The sequence below is a fragment of the Limanda limanda genome, chromosome 6 (assembly GCF_963576545.1).
Source record: "Limanda limanda chromosome 6, fLimLim1.1, whole genome shotgun sequence".
NCBI classification, from domain to species: Eukaryota; Metazoa; Chordata; class Actinopteri; order Pleuronectiformes; family Pleuronectidae; genus Limanda; species Limanda limanda.
Window position 1 is genome coordinate 25,943,927 of NC_083641.1, and position 20,472 is coordinate 25,964,398.

The following is a 20,472-nucleotide window of genomic DNA, read 5'->3' on the forward strand; positions in this document are numbered from 1 at the left end:
AGCGGACACACACCACTGGTTCTTCGTCTCTAAAGGTAACACAATGTACAAAAAGCAAGTCTGGAAATAGTAAGATTCTTGGTTCCATAAAAAACTTTTTTTTTTCTCCCTCCTCCTCCTCAACGTGTGAATAAGAAAACAATGCACTTATCTCTACTGAGCTTCTGCTTCGTTGCTTGTTAGGCAGCCAAGGGGTAAATTGATGCAGATAAGTAATGAGAAGAAACAGGCCGGCTGATCCCTGTATTACTACCACAGCAGCTTTCCAGGAATTGTTCACGCTCTGTGGAGCCCCAGAGCTGCAGGAGCCGTCTGGAAGTGGTTTGATGCCAGTCAAAGGCGAGGAACACATGATGTTAAAAGAAAGGAAATGACTAAACAAATCTTTTCCGCACAATGTACACTACAGTACAACACTAACCGTCGATGTCGATGACAACAAAGCTTATCAGAAAAAACGTTCCGGGGCCCTGGAAAGCAACGAGGGGGAACTGAAACAGAAAAAGGTGGATGAACTCGGAAGAGCTGAACGTCAACTGGCAGACTCGACCCCCTTCGGCCAAAGCAAGCAGGCAGTCAGAGGGGGAATGAGGGAGCGGAGACCGGTGGCTCCCTCCGTGGAGATGAGGACGGAGGACGCGGTGGCCTCACCAGGACGCTGAAGGCACCAGGAGAACCAGGAGCAGAGCCGTCCAGGCCAGGCTGTGAGGCACACGGTGCACCGAGCACTGGCTGCTCTTTGCTCGAACACCTGAGAGGAGCGAGAGAGAGAGAGAGAGAGAGAGAGAGAGAGAGAGAGAGAGAGAGAGAGGAGAGAGAGAGAGAGAGAGAGAGAGAGAGAACAAGTCAAAACCAGAGAAAACAAAGATGCAAAAAATGTTATTTATGAATTCTGAATAACTACATTTACACTTGGGGGGTTTGGAGCTATAAATAAATTTCCTTTTCTTTCTTGCGAGGAAGAACAACAAAATGGGTGGTGAAGGAGGAGGAGGAGGAGGACGACGAGGGCGAGGACGAGGACGAGGAAGAGGAGGAGGAGAGGAAAAGGAGGAGGAGGAGGCTGACGAGAAGGAGGAGGAGGAAGAGGACGAGGAGGACGAGGAGGAGGAAGAGGAGGACGAGGAGGACGAGGAAGAGGAGGAGGAGGAAGAGGAGGAGGAAGAGTAGGAGGAGGAAGAGGAGGAAGAGGAGGAGGAGGACGAGGAGGAGGTGGACGAGAAGGAGGAGGAGGAAGAGGAGGAGGACGAGGAGAAGGAGGACGAGAAGTAGGACGAGGAGGAGAAGGAGGACGAGGAGGAGGAAGAGGAGGGGGAGGACGAGGAGGAGGACGAGGAGGAGGACAAGGAGAAGGAGGAGGAAGAGGAGGAGGAGGAGGAAGAGGAGGAAGAGGAGGAGGACGAGAAGGAGAGGAGGAAGAGGAGGAGGAGCAGGAGGACAAGGAGGAGGAAGAGGGGATGAGGAAGAGGAGGAGGAGGAGGAGGAGGAGGAGGAGGAGGAGGAGGAGGAGGAGGAGGAGGAGGAGGAGGAGGAGGAAGGAAGAGGAGGAGGAGGAGGAGGAGGAGGAGAAGGAGGATGAGAAGGACGAGGATGAGGAAGAGGAGGAGGAGGACGAGAAGGAGGACGAGGACGAGGACGAGGAGGACGAGGAGAAGGAGGAGAAGGAGGAGAAGGACGAGGACGAGGAGGAGGAGAAGGAGAAGGAGGACGAGAAGTAAGACGAGGAGGAGAAGGAGGACGAGGGGGAGGAAGAGGAGGAGGAGGAGGATGAGTAGGAGGAGGACGAGGAGGAGGACAAGGAGAAGGAGGAGGAGGAGAGGAGGAGGAAGGAGAGGAGGATGAGGAGGACGAGGAGGAGGAAGAGGAGGAGGAGGACGAGAAGGAGGAGGAGGAAGAGAAGACGAGGAGGACGAGGAGAAGGAGGAGGAGCAGGAGGAGGAGGAGGAGAAGTAGGATGAGGAGGACGAGGAGGAGGAAGAGGAGGAGGAGGAGGTAGACGAGAAGGAGGAGGAGGAGGAGGAGGAGGAGGAGGAAGAGGACGAGAAGGAGGATGAGGAGGACGAGGAGGAGGAAGAGGAGGAGGAGGAAGAGGAGGGAAAACAACAACCCGTCGCCCGGAGGAGTTTGGTGGTGTTGCACATTGAACTTCCTGCCTGTCCTGTTGCCTAGGAGTTAATTGGCTGTGCAGGAGCAGGACGGTTTGTGTGGGTGAGGTAATTAAAACAGTATTAGCAAAGGAAAACTTGGCTCACACAACAGCTGCGGTGACTCAATTAAGGGCAGAACACAAGATCTCTACAAAGAGAAAACAGCCTGAGCTCGGAGATTGGATTTCAGTGGTCATGGAAAGAAGAGAGAGAGAGAGAGATGGGGAGGAGGTAACAAATACTATGAAGCTTACCGGAGGAGGTGACGACTCGAACCTGGGAGCTGACGGCTCCTTCTCCTCCTTCGCTGAGGGCTCGCACCTCCATGATGTAGGTGCCTCCCTCCGGCAGTGAGAGCATGGTGGACGGGTTGATGGTTCGGGTCACCTGGTTGTGACCTCTGCCCTCCTGCTTGAGCAACACCTGCAGGACACAAGCACAGAGTCACTCCAGGTTCACACCGGGTCAACAGCTCAGATCATTAAACACCTGCTGGGGTCAGATTCAAGTTATAACTGTTGTAAAGAAAAGTGACATTTGAGGTGATGAGATGTTTCTGTTTTCCAAAATGTTCATATTCAAATGTTGAATTACTATCATCATCAATTATTAACAAATGAGTTGGAACGCAACAGTTTGATTGACATTGAAGTCTTACTTTTAAACCAATGGAGTGTTTTGGTATAAATCATTACGTCATTAAATAGATTGTTAATTAAGCTCAGCCTTAAACCAATCCAACACTTCTGGATCGCCCCCTAGTGGCTGTCTGCAGTAAAGGTCATAAACCCTGCCTCCTCCATGTTAGCAGATGGGACATGGACCAACCTAAAAAGTAAAAGTGCACATTAAATAAAGATGGTTGCTCCCATTTCAGGTAGATCTAGTTCCAGTAAGTTAGACTTTAATTAACTCTAACCCTAACCCTAACCATAACCCTTTAATTATTCAAAGCTATAAAAATAGGGTCAGTTGAGCAGCTCCACCTTACGATCACCAGGGGGCAGACTCCAAATAACCAGCAGCACCTGAATCCAGGATATTCTGGATTCATTCTTGTACAGTGAAAGGAAGTAGAGACCTGTTGTCCATCTTTATTTACAGTCTTAAATAAAAACAGATACTGGGACATACACATTTAATCAGGAGACTCCTGTGGATCTATATTTCTGACAAGGACAAGAAAACTTTCAATTTAGGAATTTAGATTTATAAAAATAAGTAAAAGTGTTCCCACTCCACCACTACCGTTGAGTTTCATGAATGCTTTTCCTGTCTTTTCAAACTGAGCAGACGTGACTTTAGAAACGGCTCATTACCATGTAACCAATGACATCAGATTCATTGTCGTTGGCCTTCACCGGGTCCCAGCTCAAAGACACGTTGTTGCCCTCCTGAATCCACATGAGGTTGGCAGGAGGTTGAGCCGGAGCTGAGGAGAGAATGCAAAACTCTTGGAAAATCGAATTCAAAACAGCGTTCTCGGACCAATGAGGTCAACCGCCACACTTTTTTACAGAGATATATTCGCAGCCATCTTATCAGAAAGCCTCTGTGCTATATATAGCAGAACACGATTAGAGCCAGAGCTGCACTCACGGGCTTTCCTGGTTTTGGCCGAGACGGCGGCGCTGGCAGGACCCTGGCCGATGCTGTTGAACCCTTTCACGATGATGAGATACACACTGTTGCCGTCCAGGCGCGTCAACACCATGGATGTTTCGTTTTTCACGGTTCTCTGTTTCTTTCCCGACTCTTCCTGCTCCATGTCTTTCCAGTAGCTGACCTTTAAACAGAAATTGACGACTTTGACTTGAAAAACGTGCACAAAGGTTTACTAGGCTGCACGCAAAATGTCACACACCGTATGTAGATGTGCACGTGTTGCATACAAACACAACCCCGGAGTAACGAATATACACAAACCTCGTATCCTCTCGGTCTCCCGGGGCCGGGGTTGGGGGGTTTCCAGGTGACCCGGATTTCAGATGAAGAAAAGCTCTGAGCCTTCACATCGGTTGGTGCTTCCCTCGGTTCTGAGAAACAAGACGTTAAATCATTAAACATTAAAAACCTGTAAGTAACTTCCCTTTTTCCCTTTTTAAATCTACACAATCACACATGTCCACTCACCCCCCTCAGCCGAGTGGATGACAACGACTTTGCTGAAGGGCCCGTCTCCCTTGTTGTTGTACACGCCGACCTTCACCTCGAACGGCGTGAGGGGGGGGAAGGTCTCGTCTCGGTACTTGTACGTGGTGGAGTCGGCCGAAGTCACCATCTTCTCCTTCCAGCCTCGGGTCCCGTTGGCGCGGAAAGCCACGATGTAGCCGAAGCCTTCGCCGTTCTGGAACTCCTCAGACACCGGCTGGAGGAATCAGAAGAAGAGAGGAAGAGCGATCACTCGAGCGTAAGAGCAAAACCTGGCTCAGTCACTTCCTCATTTGAGCAGCGTATTCATTTCAAACAAGGTTTTCATTGAAGAGAAACCAAAAAGCAGGGTTAGGGTTTCTCCTCCGGGGTACAGACCCATATAACGTATTTTCAATTTCCTACTCATTTACTGTATCTGTCAGCCGGTGTTGATGAAGATGCCGTCACTCCTGAGTAATGGAAACAAATAATTACTGGCTCAGCCGCGCCCATTATGTTGCTATTTATCTTCCCATGTCTGACGGGAGGATTCCTGGGACCCGGCATCTGTGTGTGTGTGTGACGGGTGCGAAGTTAATCCGTGGTCCTTCCTGAAGTGGGCAAACCGGGAGCTGCCTTTCCACAGCTGCTCTGCTGCTTAATCAAATCAAATGCCAATTCATTAAGTGGGCTGGAATCTAATTAAAAAAAGAGCTGCAGTGATTCAATCTTTGGTGAAATTTAATAAATGGCAAACACCTGTACACCTGTTTTTTGGCAACTAGGCTGCGGCTGGCACTCTAATGTGCTGATTTGCATTCGGGCATGAAGGGAATATCGTCCCCTGAAGGCATCGCCCCAAACGATGCCATCCAGTCTGCAGAGGCAGCGGGCGGGGGTGTAGTTCACGTTTCGTTCAACGACGACCAATCGGCACGTCTCCCTGATTACAGAGATGATAAGTGGGAATTAATTAGCTAGCATCGAAGATATAATCAGAGCGGGAAAAATGCTTTTAAAGGCGTGCCAAGGAAGATGGATCTTTTGGAAAAAACAGCATGAACACATTAGCTTGTTTAATGTAGAAGCACTTGTGGGTTTGGGCGTCTTGATCGTCCCGGATAAGTGAGGAGACTGTGACGGCTGCTCTGACTGAGGTGAATCTGCTGGAGGGGCCCGCTGAGCCCCCCCCCACCCCGGAATGGCTCCCCGAGAAGAGAGCGGGTGTCTGAGCGCCAGCCATCTAATGAGACGGCTGAATGAAGCTGCGGCGACTGTCGAGTCATTCATCCTGCTTAATAACCCGGCCCACCGCGGCCGCCCGGGCTCTGACAACTCTTCACAGGCGACCGGAGAGGCGCTCACATGCCGCGACTGCCAGAAGAGGGTGAACATTCCTGCGCCGTCTCCTTTAATATCCATCTGCATTGATCACCGGCCGGCTCCTGATTTATTTCCAAAAGCACTTAGCAGAAAGGAGAAGAAATAGGGCAGAACTAAAACGACGTAAAAATGCCAAGTACCAAAAAGAGGACAGAGCGTCTAAATAGAACATCACAGCAGGTCCCAGTGATCCTGACTCACACGTATCGATGGGAGACTATTTCCTGTTCCATACAATGGTCTCAGAGGAGGCATTAAGAGGTACTTTGATTCCTCAGGTAAAAAGCCTGAACTTCAGTGAAGTGAATAAAAACAGAGCAGACTGAGAAATGTTTACGCTTAGTCTTGTGTTGAGGCTCTTTCACGTTCATATCCATCATACCACCTTAAAACACTATTATAGTATATTAGTATTATTGTTATTTACCATACTTATCTATGCCAGTCACTTTACTGCTATTGTTTCCTCTTTGCATCCTCTTTACCTCGACTTCCTTATATTTAAATGAGGAACTTTATATTATACTTTTGCTTTTATTCCATTAAATAGATGTTTATTTGTTTTCTTTGTCTATTTCTTCTGTAGACAGGCACAATTTGATTTATGTAAAATATCTTGACTGTTCCAATGATGGAGGTTTGTATCACTAAAGCTGCAGATTCATGAATCTCATCGAGACAGTATTTTAATCATTCTGAGTGATAAACTTATAATTGTAACAATAACTTTAATTGTACCATGTAAAACCAAGTTACAAAGTGCTTTACAATAAAAACAAAACAAATGAATCGAGTAATCAAATCCAAAACATAAAGTATGACAAGATAAAAAACAACAAATCCTTTCAGATTTCAACCATACCAGTAATTAAGAATAAATCATACATTAAAGTGAGTTAGATCCAGGCCCCTTGCACACCTGCTACTAACATCTGTCCTGAGAGATCCGATCACAAGTGGCCAGCGTGATGTACGTGTGTTCACACCCGACATTAAAACCTGTCCTGCGTGTGTCTCCTGTGACCACGTGTGATCACATCTCACTCCTCCGATCCACATCCAAATTAACACATATTTCTGATGTGTTAAGACTAATTTATGCAGTTGTTTCACCCAATCTGAGTTTCCAGATGTGTGAGATGACTGCTTTCTGATCTGAGCGTGTTCACACCGTGTTCACACCCTGTTCACACCGTGTTCACACGCACGGATCGGATCACAACAAAAAAACATGTTAATACCAGATGTGTGTACGGGCCCGGAGATACAGGAAGGAGCCCGACTGTTCAAGGCTTTAAAAACAAGCAGACATGTAAGTTGAAGGGAGAATGTCCCTCATCCTATCTTATCCTAGGAAAAAGAAAAATCTTATCTGCACCAACAATGAAGGGGTTAGTATTTGCCCGTACCCGAAACCTTCTACCAAGTTTCATTATAATCAGTAAAGTAGTTTTTGTGCATCCACAGCCAGGGTTAAAAACATCACCTCTTTGGTGGAGGCCATCATTTGAATTGACTCTATTTCTGCAGGTTTTATATCAAACGTATCTCCAGAGGCTGCTTTGTGTAACTGGAATAAAGAGACCCCCCCTTTTATTGTTCCCCAACATTGGGGTCCTGTATTTATTTACAAAGAGGTCGTGCACTGTGTCATTCTCGTCACGCCTAATGACCCTCTTGAGTTATAAATAGGAAACGGTCCACCACCAAACACCATCCCATCTGGAAAGGACATTATCCTCCATAATGTGCCACCGAGGTGCACTTCTGCTTGTGTGAAGGTTATCTTCCCAGTGGCAGTTGGGCTCCCATACTTAATAACTACAAGAATAACTGTCAGTTGCTTCCACATCTGTTCAGCGCTCCCCTGTTAATATATCCTTCCACCGATCTCCATTGCAAATTCTCCGGGCTTTGCTCATAGTAATTCTGAACATGCTGCACCCCTGGACCTGGCCGAGGGCCAAGCTGTCCACTTGGAAACGATTCACACTAATATCCTCTTTACTTAGCCGGAGATTTATTACACTTTGTACAATCATTGTCAAGACGGAGAGTACAAACGGATATTCATAAACACCCCCTGGATTTATTAGGAACGACTCCGCGACTCAAGGTTAATCATCGTTGTTGGTCTCTCGTGGGACCAGATTTTAAATTCACTACATCTTAATCACTTGGCCGGCTGCTGCGGCTCTGGGTAATATACGGCGTCGCTGGCCTACTTTGAGCTGTGTCAGCAAGTTCTTTAATTGCGACGAAGTTGTGCCCTCGAACTCTGACACCCTGGATGGTTAAGTAAATTTCCAACACAGTAAAAACATGAACCTGTTTAAAATGCAAGGAGCTATGATCTTGAGGTTGTGCTACTGTTACTGATAAAGGAGACGCTTGTGTCCACAGTCAACAACACGTGCACATGTGTTCCATAACTTAAAATAATGAGAGCCAATTAGGAGACCCTGAGATGTTATAGAATCACAGGGTCAATTACTCTCTCTTAGTTCTACTTGAACGGGTTCTATTTCACGTATGGCCCTGAGAGTTCAACAACATAGGAAAACATGCAGATATTTGTCTTTAACCTGATAATTCAAGTGATCTGATATAAACACACTCAAGTAAATGCTAACCTTGTGTTTTTCAGATCAACAAGTATCATCCCTACTGTGGTCGACATAAGGTCAAATCTGTTTCACAATTAACTAAGTGTATTTAGAGACACTACTTGAATTTGAGGAATAATAATACCAACAAGATGCTAACAAATCCCAATGTTAAAATAAGCATTTAAGTCATTTTATAGCTGATAACTTCACGAGTTCCACAGCAAGCGTGTTTCAACCATCATCACTATTTTGTGTCTCCTGGAAACACTTGTGTTGTAAACATTCGCAGCACGTTTTCCATTTGTCGGCGAGTATGTTGTCAGATTGATGAATGTGTTTGCTGTCGTTTTATATGTGTGTTTCCTTAAGTTGCATTGCCGCCGTACTGTTTGTTATAAAATATTCATATTGAATTATTTATTGCTGTTGTGACTTAAATCCATTTGGGACCAGTTTAATTTTCCTCGTCCCTCTGCAGCTGCTTCCTTTTTACAATAAGCCCTTCAACCTCTGCTCTGGTGGAAAACCACTCTTGCCCCAGTGAACACTCTCTAATCTATCGGTGGAGATTCTCAGTCTTCCGGGGTCATAGTTAACCAAGAGGCGCTGAATTGAGGGCAAATCAATTCAGCGCCTCTTGGATCTTTCTCATCTGGTTTGTTCCGTGGTGGAGCAGCTGAAGCCGGCTCCACCTGATCGAATCCTCCAGCGAGGAGTTCAGATTCAGTAAAACCCCCAGTCCGAGAAAATCCTGTGGAATGCTGCAGCAGATGGGTCTGTACCCTCTCTGCTGTCTGAAATGGAAGAAGGTCACCCTGCCCTAATGACGGGTGCTCACCTGAGCCCTCTCACGACTCACGGACCCTCTCCTCCACAGACCACCTCCGCACCTCGGTGTTATTCCACTGGATTGAATGCACGGGTCACGATTCCCCTGGGAGCTGAGTGCATCCTCACCGGTGATATTTTATCTTTGTCTCTGCAGCTGTGGTGCTGGGCAGCTCGTCTGCTACGACTTCCACAGTATTAGAAATCTCAGTGGGAGCTTTCTTTTATAAAAAAATTGATATTTTTCGACATTAGTACGGACACAGTTTGCAGAAAAATCCTCCAGCAGCACATTAAGCTTTCCCAGGGGACGGTGACTGAAGCGACCTTTAAGCTTAAATCTCAAACAGCTCACTACGCTAAATACAACCATTTATAATGTTGCAAGTTTAAAGGTGCAGTGTGTAGAGTTTAGAGACATCTGATGGTGAGGTTGCATGTTGCAGTTTACACACTGAACCTTTAAGACTTAATTTGGAACTTGTTTTACCTAAATCTGTGTGAATTAATTTGTCTTTGGATAAAATCTTAAACGAGACATATTCAGGCTCCTAATTAAAATGTGGGTTTGTCACTTGAAAAGGTTCAGAATCCTGTAATGTACAGAAAACCTTTCCTGACGGCGTCCTTGGCTGCAGCTCGAGCACGTGTATGAAATGTTGGCCTCCGCTCTCACTCTACCTGGTTTTGAAAGGGAGCGTGCATGACTAGCTGCCAGCCGTGCATTATGCAAATGTGGTTTTTTTTGTGCAAAAAGTATATGTTGGACTACTGATGAGAAGTTCTGGAGGAAGATTTTCTATAGCGGAGAGGAGCACCATGAACTTTGGGCTTTCTTTACTTTGCTTTTACATTCACAAGCAACCTATAAAACGCACGAGAGGAAAGAAAGACTGGAAACAAGCGTCTCCATTAATCTGAAATTTTCTGACTAATTCGATCAATAACGTTTCTGCTTGAATTTAAGCTTCAGCTCTTTTTTCTACTAGATAAAAATAAAGCGTCCAATTTAAGCAAAACTAAGTTCACCACAGAAATTCCTCTGCCACAGCCGTCGACCTCCTCCGCTGGGTTATTTAAATTCTGCTGAAAATCCCACCGAACATCTTTCTTCTCCCGTTTTAAGAACATCTCCCGACTCCTCTCATCAATTTCTCACTCGAGCTGCTGAAAACGACTCCTCTATGTTTTAATTAGATCCCACTTTGACGGTTCAGGGAATAGGAAAGGAAAGAAAACGCAGGTCCCCAGCACACACTGAGTGAAACTACAGCCCCTCCCCATCATTTCCCACTGAAAGCGAATGCAACTGACTGTAAACTAACACAGTCAATCACCTGAATCAGAAAATCATCAGAGCGTTAGTTTTTTCCTCAGAACCCACAAGAACGAGTGTCGTCCATCAACCGTGTTTTATTCCCTTTAATAATGTCTGACAAGAATTCCCAGGCAGGAGAAAGTGACGCTGTTTAATGAATGCCACATGCAGCAGCAACCGCTACGTGATTATTAAGTTATACAGGATTTTTATTATTTAGTGACAGATGAAATCCTGTAGGAAGGTGGTGAAGCTGTGGTTTCAGTGCAGATGTTTAAAGGGGAACGTTGCTTGTTGTCCCTCCTGGATCAAGCTGCAGGAATGTTCTGAGCAGCGGGGGGGTGATGATACATTTTCCCCTCGCTACAAATTAATTGTCATGTTTAAATTTTTTATGCCCAATAAGTTTCTTTCCATATTTTATTGAGTAAATACACTTTAATCCCTGGTGATTTCAGTACTGGAGGCCGGGCTTTGTTCCAGAGGGTCACAAGCAGGAAGGGTTTAGAGGAACTGGCTTATAAAGTGAATTTAATAAGAATAAACTCATCTGAATCAACATTTATATTTATCTTGTTGTTTGTTAACTTCATTGGGCAAACATTTTGTGATAATCAGTTATTGAGCCTCAGCAAATAAAGACCCACTGCTGTCGTCATGATGGAGTCCACTGCTACAGAGCCTGTTTGTTCAAAGTCTTATATTATTTAACTGTTTTTTTAATTTTTACATATAAATGTTTAGTTTAGACCATCAATCAATCAATCAATTAATCAATTTCCTATTTGTAAAGCCCATATTTACAAATTATAATTTGTCTCAGAGGGCTGAAATCACATTAACAGCATAAAAATAAAACATCTACTCTTATAGCCACCCAACATGGCTCATTAAATATAATCACTAGAAACAATATTAAACTATAGATAATTATTCATCAATACAACTCAATTCTAGTCATTCTAATGCTGTTGATTGATAATGGAAATAGTTCATCCGTCACACTTGAGGCGAATAGATGCTCATACCACCTTATCCATTTATTTGAGACTAAGTAAGTGTCTGTTTGAAATGGCAACACATTTTGAAATTAATCGCATTCAAATTATACAGGACACTTTGGTTGAACTCTAGTTTATTTTTGAATTCCAGGTTTTTTTCAGCCTCTATTAGAAAGCACCTTGGATTTCAAGGCCTCTCACTCATACGTACTGAAGATATTATAATTATGTGAAAATCTGAGTTTCTCTTGAGTTTTGAAAACACTTCACGGTTTGAATGTCAAGTCGTTGACGTTCCTCGATACAACAGGAAGCTGCTAAGATGATGTTTGAGTGAGAGGAGACGAAATAAAAAGCTTCAATTAACCCCTGTTTATTCAACAAAAGTGAAAATTGCAGTTTGCTGAAACACCACTGTGACATTTGTGTGTTTTTTTTTCTGTCATGCTCGTACTACAGAGAGACTTTGGCAAAGGACCTACCTCCCATGAGATCACCAGTTCGTGCCTGCGGCCGTTTCCACCACTAACATTCGCTGGTGCCACTGCTGGGACTGTGTGGAAGAGGAAAGAAAGGTTAACACTGCAAAACTCACTCCCCCACTAAACTCTTTACAGGCTGTGATCATTTATCCTACATTTCATTGATGATTGGAATGTTTATGAAGATTATAAAATGGATCTTGTGTGTAAAACAGATATTTAACTGAACCAGAAAACAAAAGGAACGTGGTTATTGTGCAGTTTTTTCGTGGTTTTGAATTTTACACCCTTTTTCTGGCGAGTGGATCATTGCTGTAAATTCTAGGACAGATTAACGCGACTGTGCGGAGATACAGTAATTAGTCTGTTAATTATGATGAAGGAGATTAAACATATAAAATACAGCCACTTCTGATTGACCGCCGCCCTTTGTAATTATTACATATTAGAGGAGAAACAAGCAGCAGCAGATCCAGGATGTGTCGGTGAATTCTGAGTTGCTTTAAATGGTTGATTCTGCTGAGTCTCTGCCTTGGGGCGTTAAAGGAGATGCTGCATTAACAGAAACACTAAACTTCTTGAAATTCATGAAAGCATCTTATTGATTTGTAACGTCTCAACCAATTAAAATTGAGCTCATTGACGAGGGGAACATGACTTGCACTGATGGATTTACCTGCTTCTTTAGTCCTCACTCCCCTGGAAGGAGCACTGGGATCTCCGGTCCCGATCGCGTTGCTCGCCACGACCCGGAACTCGTACTCCACCCAGGGGTTGAGCTCCACAGCAATGGCCGACTCCATGTTCCCGGTCACTGGGTCTGGGTCTGCACACGAGAGGGTTTGCTTGTGTATTTATTTATTCGGGACAAGCGCCACATCACAACAGCTGCACTTTTCTTCAACTTTAAGCCTGTTTGAACGGAGGTCTCATCCGCATCGAGTGCTGAACAGTGTTAGAATCACAGACTATAAACGTAAAGTCCCCCTGAAGAACAATCAGGCAGGAAAATGATGCTGATCGTGGTGAAAAGGCGAACAGGGAGTTATTTTTATGGCGGTCACCTGATCTCAATCAGGCAACAGCAGGTGTTTCATTGAAGGAAGCCAACACAAGGAGTGTGGAGCTGCAAATCCAAACTGTCTGTGAATGTCTGTGGGCTGGAGCCCGGAGGCTATCTTTACCAACAAAGTATTTCATATGATTAACCACGAGGACTTTATATGATCACTTGGAGGCAGTGTCCCCTGAAATTGAGGAATAACTCCTGCTCTGTTTATACGATAGGTTGTAAATAAAGCTGGACTGTGCATCTCCACTTCCTACCACTATCCAGAAATGAGCCAAAAAAACCAAAACGCTGCCATCTTGCTTCAATCGTATCATTTGGAGTCTTTGGGGGTGGAGCCACGGTAGCAAGGTCCCGCCCATGCCAGTGTCAGCTGTCAATCCTCGTTACTTAACACGATCAGAGAGGTGTGCAAATTAAAATGATTCTGGATTCACTTTTAAAACGTTATTTGATGTTATTTATGTGGTTAAACTTACTTCACTATTAACTTTTGTCTTATCTTATCTCCTCTACCTTTTAAACATAACACTTACTTCCCATCTGCTAACATGGAGGAGGCAGGATTAATGACCTATACTGCAGCCAGCCACCAGGGGGCAACCGAGACACGTTGGCTTCACTATTGCTCCTGTCGTCCATCTTTCAAACACAATCTAGCCGAGAGTCGACACTTCAACCTTGTCTTTGGTTTCATTTTAAAATCAAATCTGGTTGAATACGGAGCCAGAAAACTGGAAAACCCTGTTTTTGTTGGTTTGGACTCAACCGTTAAGCACCTTCCCTCCAGATACTCTGTTATTTGGCATATTCCTAAAAGAGCTTTCTCCTGAAACCTGGCACATGATGTTTTGATGCCTGAGCAGCGACTCACTGGCAGCTTCAGGACACATTTGGACGTCTAACACGTCACATAGGAGGGAAGCTGATTTCAGAGCTGAGTAGCTACAAACTACATCCTGGAAAAAGAAAAACTCCAGTTCATGAATGTGTTTTCAACCATTACCCAACTAATCTAATTTCTCCAGGGACGCCGTGATCAACCTTTTGTCAACGTTGACTCTGCAGCAGCAAGACAAACATTGACTGAAAGCATATCCATGTCACAAATGAACCAGGGGTCTCTCTCTATGCTAACTCCAGCGACGCTGGGGCGAAGCGGCAGAGCTCACGTCTCTTATCATCCGACGCAGCTCACAATGAGACCACTCAGTCAAGCAAGCTGCTATTCAAACAGCGGCTGATAACTGTGTTTGCAGGGAGTGGGAGCTAAACGCGCTATCTGCTTTATGCTAATCTTAACAAGTTCAACACATCGCAAAAAACATCACACGGGCCTAATTGTGCTTTGTCGAATTAAGTGCGGTTGAGGAGACATGATGCCAGAGGAATGTACACAAAGTATGATTTATAAATCAGTGGGGATGAATCGTTATCACACCTTCAACTCTGCTTTTATTACCAAACGGCATATTAAGACGGATTATACACAACGCTTAGCGAGCCTTCATCCCTTAATGCTAACTGATGGTTTTTTTTACTGTCAAGGTACAGAAAGAGAGGGAGAAAGTGCATTTACGCCAAATGGACAAAGATAAAGTGTCATAATTCACACCTGAAAGGTTAATTTCACACTAACGGATACGAGGCGGAATAAAATTAAAACCAATGACATTTGAAATGGGCTTAAATTACTTTCTGTTATAAGCTCCTCCGAACAATAGTTCAAATGTAAAAAAACTGAAATAAGGACGGAGAACTTGGATTTTAACTTCAGGCGTCAGAGAGTTTTTTGGTCCAGATTGAAACAAGCTACTTTCTGGATTGGATTTAAAAGACTGATGGTGATAATATATAGAAGTAAATTGCAACTAGAGAGTTTGATCCCGTGTGTTGGAAACAGCAGCTCTGATTCACAGTCCCTGGACATGACTGTGGGCCGGATTAAAGTCTCTACGTGGCCCCACCTTCACCTTCCAGATTGAGGGGGGCTGCAATTTTCTCCTTATTGATTACCTGTTTTGACAGTTTGCCAGCCTAATGAAAATGGGCTGCGGGCCTGTAAATTATAGGTGCTGATAGGGCTGTGGTTGTCGAGGCCACGGGTCCAGGACAGGGTGGCTGTGGTGTCTGTGATCTCCTCCACGATCACCACTCCGGGGGGGCCGGGAGGACCTGGAGAAAAACGAGAGGGGACACAGACAAGGAATCACAGGTGTGTGGATGGATGATGCACGAAGGAGGAAAAGAGAAAAAAGACAGTTGTTTGAATTCATCCTAAACTGGATGATATTGTGACGTCTTCATCATAAAAACCATGTATCACTGATGGATGCAGCCATGTGAGATTTAAAAAAGGATTCAGAGTTGTGTGCATATGGTGACAACACAGATTCCCTGTTGTAATCTTTGTGCAAACAAACAGCCGACAAGAAACACGTCATCCTAAACCGAACCAGGATGTGAGTCCGACACGGTTCTGCTGCCAACGGTTTCCTGCTGATGAAGGGATACTAACTGGTGCTGTCTTTTTTGGAAGGGTGGGATTCAGACGGCAGTTTGCCAGTTCTGCTGAGCGTGACTGTGCCGCAGACCTTCCGATGTTTCAATACGGCCGAACATATGTTTACCGCGCTATTCAATAGTAAACGTAATCTGCAAGTACAGCAAATGTCTAAGGACTCTGGGGGGGAACAGCTGTAAATGAAAGAGTGGGCAGCTGGTACGCTCCATGAAAACCAATCTACTGTGTCGCCCAAAAAGTGCCCGTTAGAAGGTGACGCTGAAAAGGGGCATTTGCATCATGGGAAGTTAAGACGACTTTTGTGTCACCATGGAAACAAAACCCTCTTTGTTATGACTCTGTATATGAGCTAATTTGAAATGACAATCATTGAATATGAGATTGTGGAGAAGGGATGACACGACTGAAATATTTCCTTTTTTACGATATACATTCATCAGTTGGCTGATAAAAAGAATAAATAACTAAATAAGATAGATAAATAAGAATAACAGAAACTGAGAGGCAATTTGAGGTTAAAGGAGCAAACCAATTTCTAATGAATTAATTTAATTTAAACTAATCATAAAAAAGGATTGTAAATAGATAGATAAACAAAACAAAAAGAAAAAGAAATAATCTGTATTCTGGATGAAATGTACAATAACATAATACTGAATTATTGCCTGACCAGGAAGTTTTGGTTTAAAGAACATAACATCTTATCTTTAACGATCCACACATATACATTCATACACAGGAGCAAGATCAATTCATCAGGTGGCTGATTAAGAGTGGCCGATTTTAATAGAATAACATAAACTAAGTGTTCATTTAATAAAACTATTAATACAAAATTATGGAAAATAGATAAATAAACAAAACAAAAACAAAAGAAAACAACCTGTATTCCTGAATGAAATATACGACAGTTCAGAAAAAAACAAACTCATGTTAAAGTTTTGGTTTACAGAACCTAACATCTTATCTCAAACTATCTAAAGCTGCGTCACCCACAGACGACACGCTGCTCAGATAAAGATCCACACGTTACATTATCAGCCGCACTCAGACGCTGCCACTCGATCAGATCACGAGACAGTTCATCTGCTCGACAGCTCGTATGAAACTTGCTCAAGCAGACACGACCGTCTGTCCGGCCATATTCACAGTGACCGTAAAAATTAGTCAGGATGATCAAACGGTTCCAACAATGTGGAAATGGTCTCTAATGTCTAATTGGTCGACTCCTCCGACCTGCTGCAGTAAAAACACATTTGTGGCTAATTTCCTTGATTCACAGTAACTGCTCTACAGAATAGTTTCACTGACTTTGTCTTTAAACAATAGTGAGGATCCCATATGTGCACTAGGGACGGGAATGGGCAGGGACCTCCCTATAAGATACTATCACGATACTTAGGTGGCGATACGATATGTATTGCGATTTCTGTGGGTATTGCGATTCTATAAGTATTGCGATTCGATATTACGATTTCCTGGGATTTCTTTTGGTTATTTTTTTTTTTAAATACTGGACCATGGAAAAATGTTGAATCATACCTTCAAATACATCACAGTCAAATTCACTTAGAGCTTTACCAGTTTTATTTCAAATATTAACATTAACTTAATGACTGCTGGGCAGCCAATAGAGAAAATAAATAAAAATGTGCCCTATTATTGTAAAGCCCCTGTCAACTGCACAGAAACTGACAGATTAAGAAATGTATGCCACTTAGGCTACTTTTAAACAATAAATAAAAGGTAAATTAAATAGAATGAATAAAAGTTTACCTAAAATATAAACTTTGAAATAAACAAAAAGTAGGCTATTGTTGTTTGCAGGTAGGCGATGCAAAGCTAGTGCTTGGGTATGTTTAGATTCTTGTGCAAAAACAAGAGCTGGTCAACATGCTCTGGTGTGATGTTGCTCCCCCCATATATCCCCCCCATTATAAACCAATAAATATGTTTTAAAATTTTTTTTTTTTTTTTTTTTAAATCGATTTGGGAGGCAGCATGGCGATTTAAAATCGTCATTCACAAGAATCGCGATTTGTAACTGAATCGATTTTTTCCCCCATCCCTAATGTGCACTGACTGAGTCCAGCATCTTGTTATTATTCCTCTTCACCCCCAAAAAACTCCTCCTCAGAGCGTCCTGGAGTAAAAAACTTCAAAATAAATTTTGTGAATTCTGCTATAGGGAGCTGATTCAATTCAAGGGGGGTGGAGGGGGGGTAGTGAGTCACCTCCTCCAGCAAAGATGTTGCATTGCAGACAGACAGATAACAAGCTCACCTCGCACAAGAAGCTCAGCCTCGGCAAACACCGTGTCAGCGCTGGTCTGGGCCCGGCACCCGTACTTCCCAGCATGCTTCAGCAGTATGCTCCTAATCATCAGGTCCACCGTGGAGGACTGCTGCAATTTGTAAAGAGCAAAGCATGGGAGAAGGAGTTAGGTATTTAGAAGAGCAAAGTGTATCTGTGTTTAGCAAGAGAGAGAGGGATTCCTCTACATCCTGTCGAGGCTCACGCAGCTTCAGAGCTTCCTGTTTAATTCAGGTGCTCGCTCGCTGCTACATTCTTCAGTCGCCCGTATTTCCTCTGTCGAAATGAGAAACGCCCGAGGCAAAACTGGGAATAATTCAAGGTCTACAGGCAGCTGTTTAGTACGAAACCTGATTAAAATTACAAACCATGCATCAAGCCAGGAATCTGTGCAGCCTGTAAAAGGGATGTCACTGCAAATACTTTCCCTCCAGAGCTCGGGCGCTAGCAGAGGACACATCCAGGCAGATGTGAGTTTAACACCCACTGCCAGAGAGAGAGAGACGTTACTAACTCGTCCTCGTCGCTGGCGATTTCTTTCTTATGTCAGGGGAGGGGAAATCTAAAATGTAAAACTAAATTAATCTTACAGACTCATAAGGCTCTCCAGGAATATCTATTGACTGGGAATAAAATCTGAATCTTTGCCTGAGTTCAATTTACTTCTTTTGTTTTTAAAGTTGAATCCATCTAAACCTGAAAAAGAGTCAGTTAAACAAATAATAACTGTGTCTCAACAAATGAGTCCTTCTGTTCCCGAGGCATTAAACAACGTATCCCAGGATTCATTGCATGCTGGGGACGAAGCTAACCAACAGTTGATCATGCAAACCAGCTAGTGCGGTATATCGCTAATCATTCTAGGCACTGCAGAGTAGATGGTGGATAATTTTCTGAATAAAGTCATGTGACCTTGATGTCAAAGGCGGAGAAAAGGTTTAAATGCTTTGTCCGGTTTCTATATATTTCACTTTTGTCTGGATCATTTCTATGACTCCTTCCTCAGAAGACCTTCAATCTCTCCAACTTTTCAAACCTTTAAGTCAAACAGAAAGTTTCAGCAGGAATGACTGTGCAGTCGTCGAGAATTGATTGATAACGATGTTTTATACAATGCCATAATTTAATGATTCAATGAAAAATAATAATAATCCTTACAATTTCAATAGGGTCTCACCAGACACCTTTGATGTCTGTGCTCGGGCCCTAATAAGAAAGATGAGCGTAGACAATGTTATACGTCTACAAACGTTGTTATATTCATTCACCTTGAAAAGTTTCACATTATTAGTATTCTCTTAATTAATTATATTCATTCCTACTTCATATTCTAAATCATCCCCGACCTTGTTTCGACCTTTATATTCTTTCAGGGACATTCAAAAAAAACATCTAGTCTTTGATATATAGTGTATGACTGTGGGATTCAATAAAGTTCTGACCTTCAGTGTCAATAATTATCTTCTTATCTGTGGGTGTGTGGTGCAATTAGTAGAAAACATTAACTACATAAAATCAATCATTTTAAATCAAAGAGGTTGATTCACAATATCAGCGAGTTTGGTGCAACAAGACAATAACGTGAAAACCAACAGATGGAAAACGGACTCTTAGTTTGCTCTTACTCTTGCTCTTACGGTTTGGATGTATTCAAAGTGGCCGCCGTCCTGCTGGAAGTTGATGGGTCTCTGGTTGAAGAGCCACTGGAAGGCCACGTCCAGCGATGTGTCATGTGTCGCCTTGCAGCTCAGCACCACGCTCTCGCCCACGGTGACCTCCACCCGGACCGGGCTAAGCTCCACACGCATGGCCTCTGGAAGCACAAAGCTGCTGCACTGTCACCTCAGGCTAACCCGGCGCGGCTGCGTTCAACCGAGACATCACCGCCACAGCGATCACCAGAACCCGACGCCGGCATCGACCCTGTGCTTGGGTTGTGGTGACACTCACCTTCGCCAGAGAGGAAGTCCCAAATACCCTGAACTAGATCTGTGTACCGTGAATCTGTGGCTCTGCTCAGACCTGCCATAAACATCTTGTGTAATCTGATCACAAGTAGGCGTCAGTTGAAACCTGGCATTAGAATGCGTCTCCATGTGCATCTGCAGTGACCACTTCCTCGCTCTATATGCAAATACAACTGTCCATCATTTCTGTTCGCAAAGACCAAATTATGTTCTTGAATCTCGCTGTCTTTCAAATTTGACATTTTTGCCTCTAAGTTTATGGCTCCTCAGTAGGGTTGCAAAGGGGCGGAAAGTTTCCAGTAAATTTCCGGAAACTTTCCATGGGAAGTTAAGCTCGGGAATTTGGGGAATTTTAAAAATAATATCAATGATATAACTGGGGAAAAATATATTAGCATGCTGATTGAGTATTGTTCATCTGTTCATCTAACCTATTTCCATACATTTATCCATCAATTATAAAATATTTTTACAGACGATTCCAATTGTTTGGCTAACTATTTATATCTCTGGCATTGCATTAGTGTTTTTTTACAAACTTTTTTCTCATCTTATTCTACAGAACAATGCCACGTGCACTATCTCATGTGTGGAGGCATTTCACCCCATCCAATGTAGAAGGAAAGGCTGTGTACATTTGCAAATACTGTGCAAAGACCTATGTTAAGAATGACACAATGATGCAGAAGCATATAGTC

The 20,472-nt window shown here is 43.7% G+C and overlaps 1 protein-coding gene across 1 annotated transcript in view; it reads right to left on the bottom strand.

Moving 5' to 3' along the window:
- Window positions 1-647: 647 nt before the first annotated feature.
- cntn5 (contactin 5) overlaps window positions 648-20,472 on the bottom strand; it is a 65,968-nt gene continuing 46,143 nt past the window's right edge. Inside the window, exons 12-22 of the mRNA XM_061072674.1 lie at window positions 19,445-19,620; window positions 17,778-17,898; window positions 14,987-15,145; window positions 12,578-12,727; window positions 11,902-11,972; window positions 4,281-4,515; window positions 4,074-4,183; window positions 3,747-3,933; window positions 3,467-3,579; window positions 2,402-2,570; window positions 648-751 (exon numbers count right to left, since the gene is read on the bottom strand). Coding sequence (XP_060928657.1) covers window positions 648-751; window positions 2,402-2,570; window positions 3,467-3,579; window positions 3,747-3,933; window positions 4,074-4,183; window positions 4,281-4,515; window positions 11,902-11,972; window positions 12,578-12,727; window positions 14,987-15,145; window positions 17,778-17,898; window positions 19,445-19,620 — 1,595 coding nt within the window. The remainder of the gene's footprint in view (window positions 752-2,401; window positions 2,571-3,466; window positions 3,580-3,746; window positions 3,934-4,073; window positions 4,184-4,280; window positions 4,516-11,901; window positions 11,973-12,577; window positions 12,728-14,986; window positions 15,146-17,777; window positions 17,899-19,444; window positions 19,621-20,472) is intronic.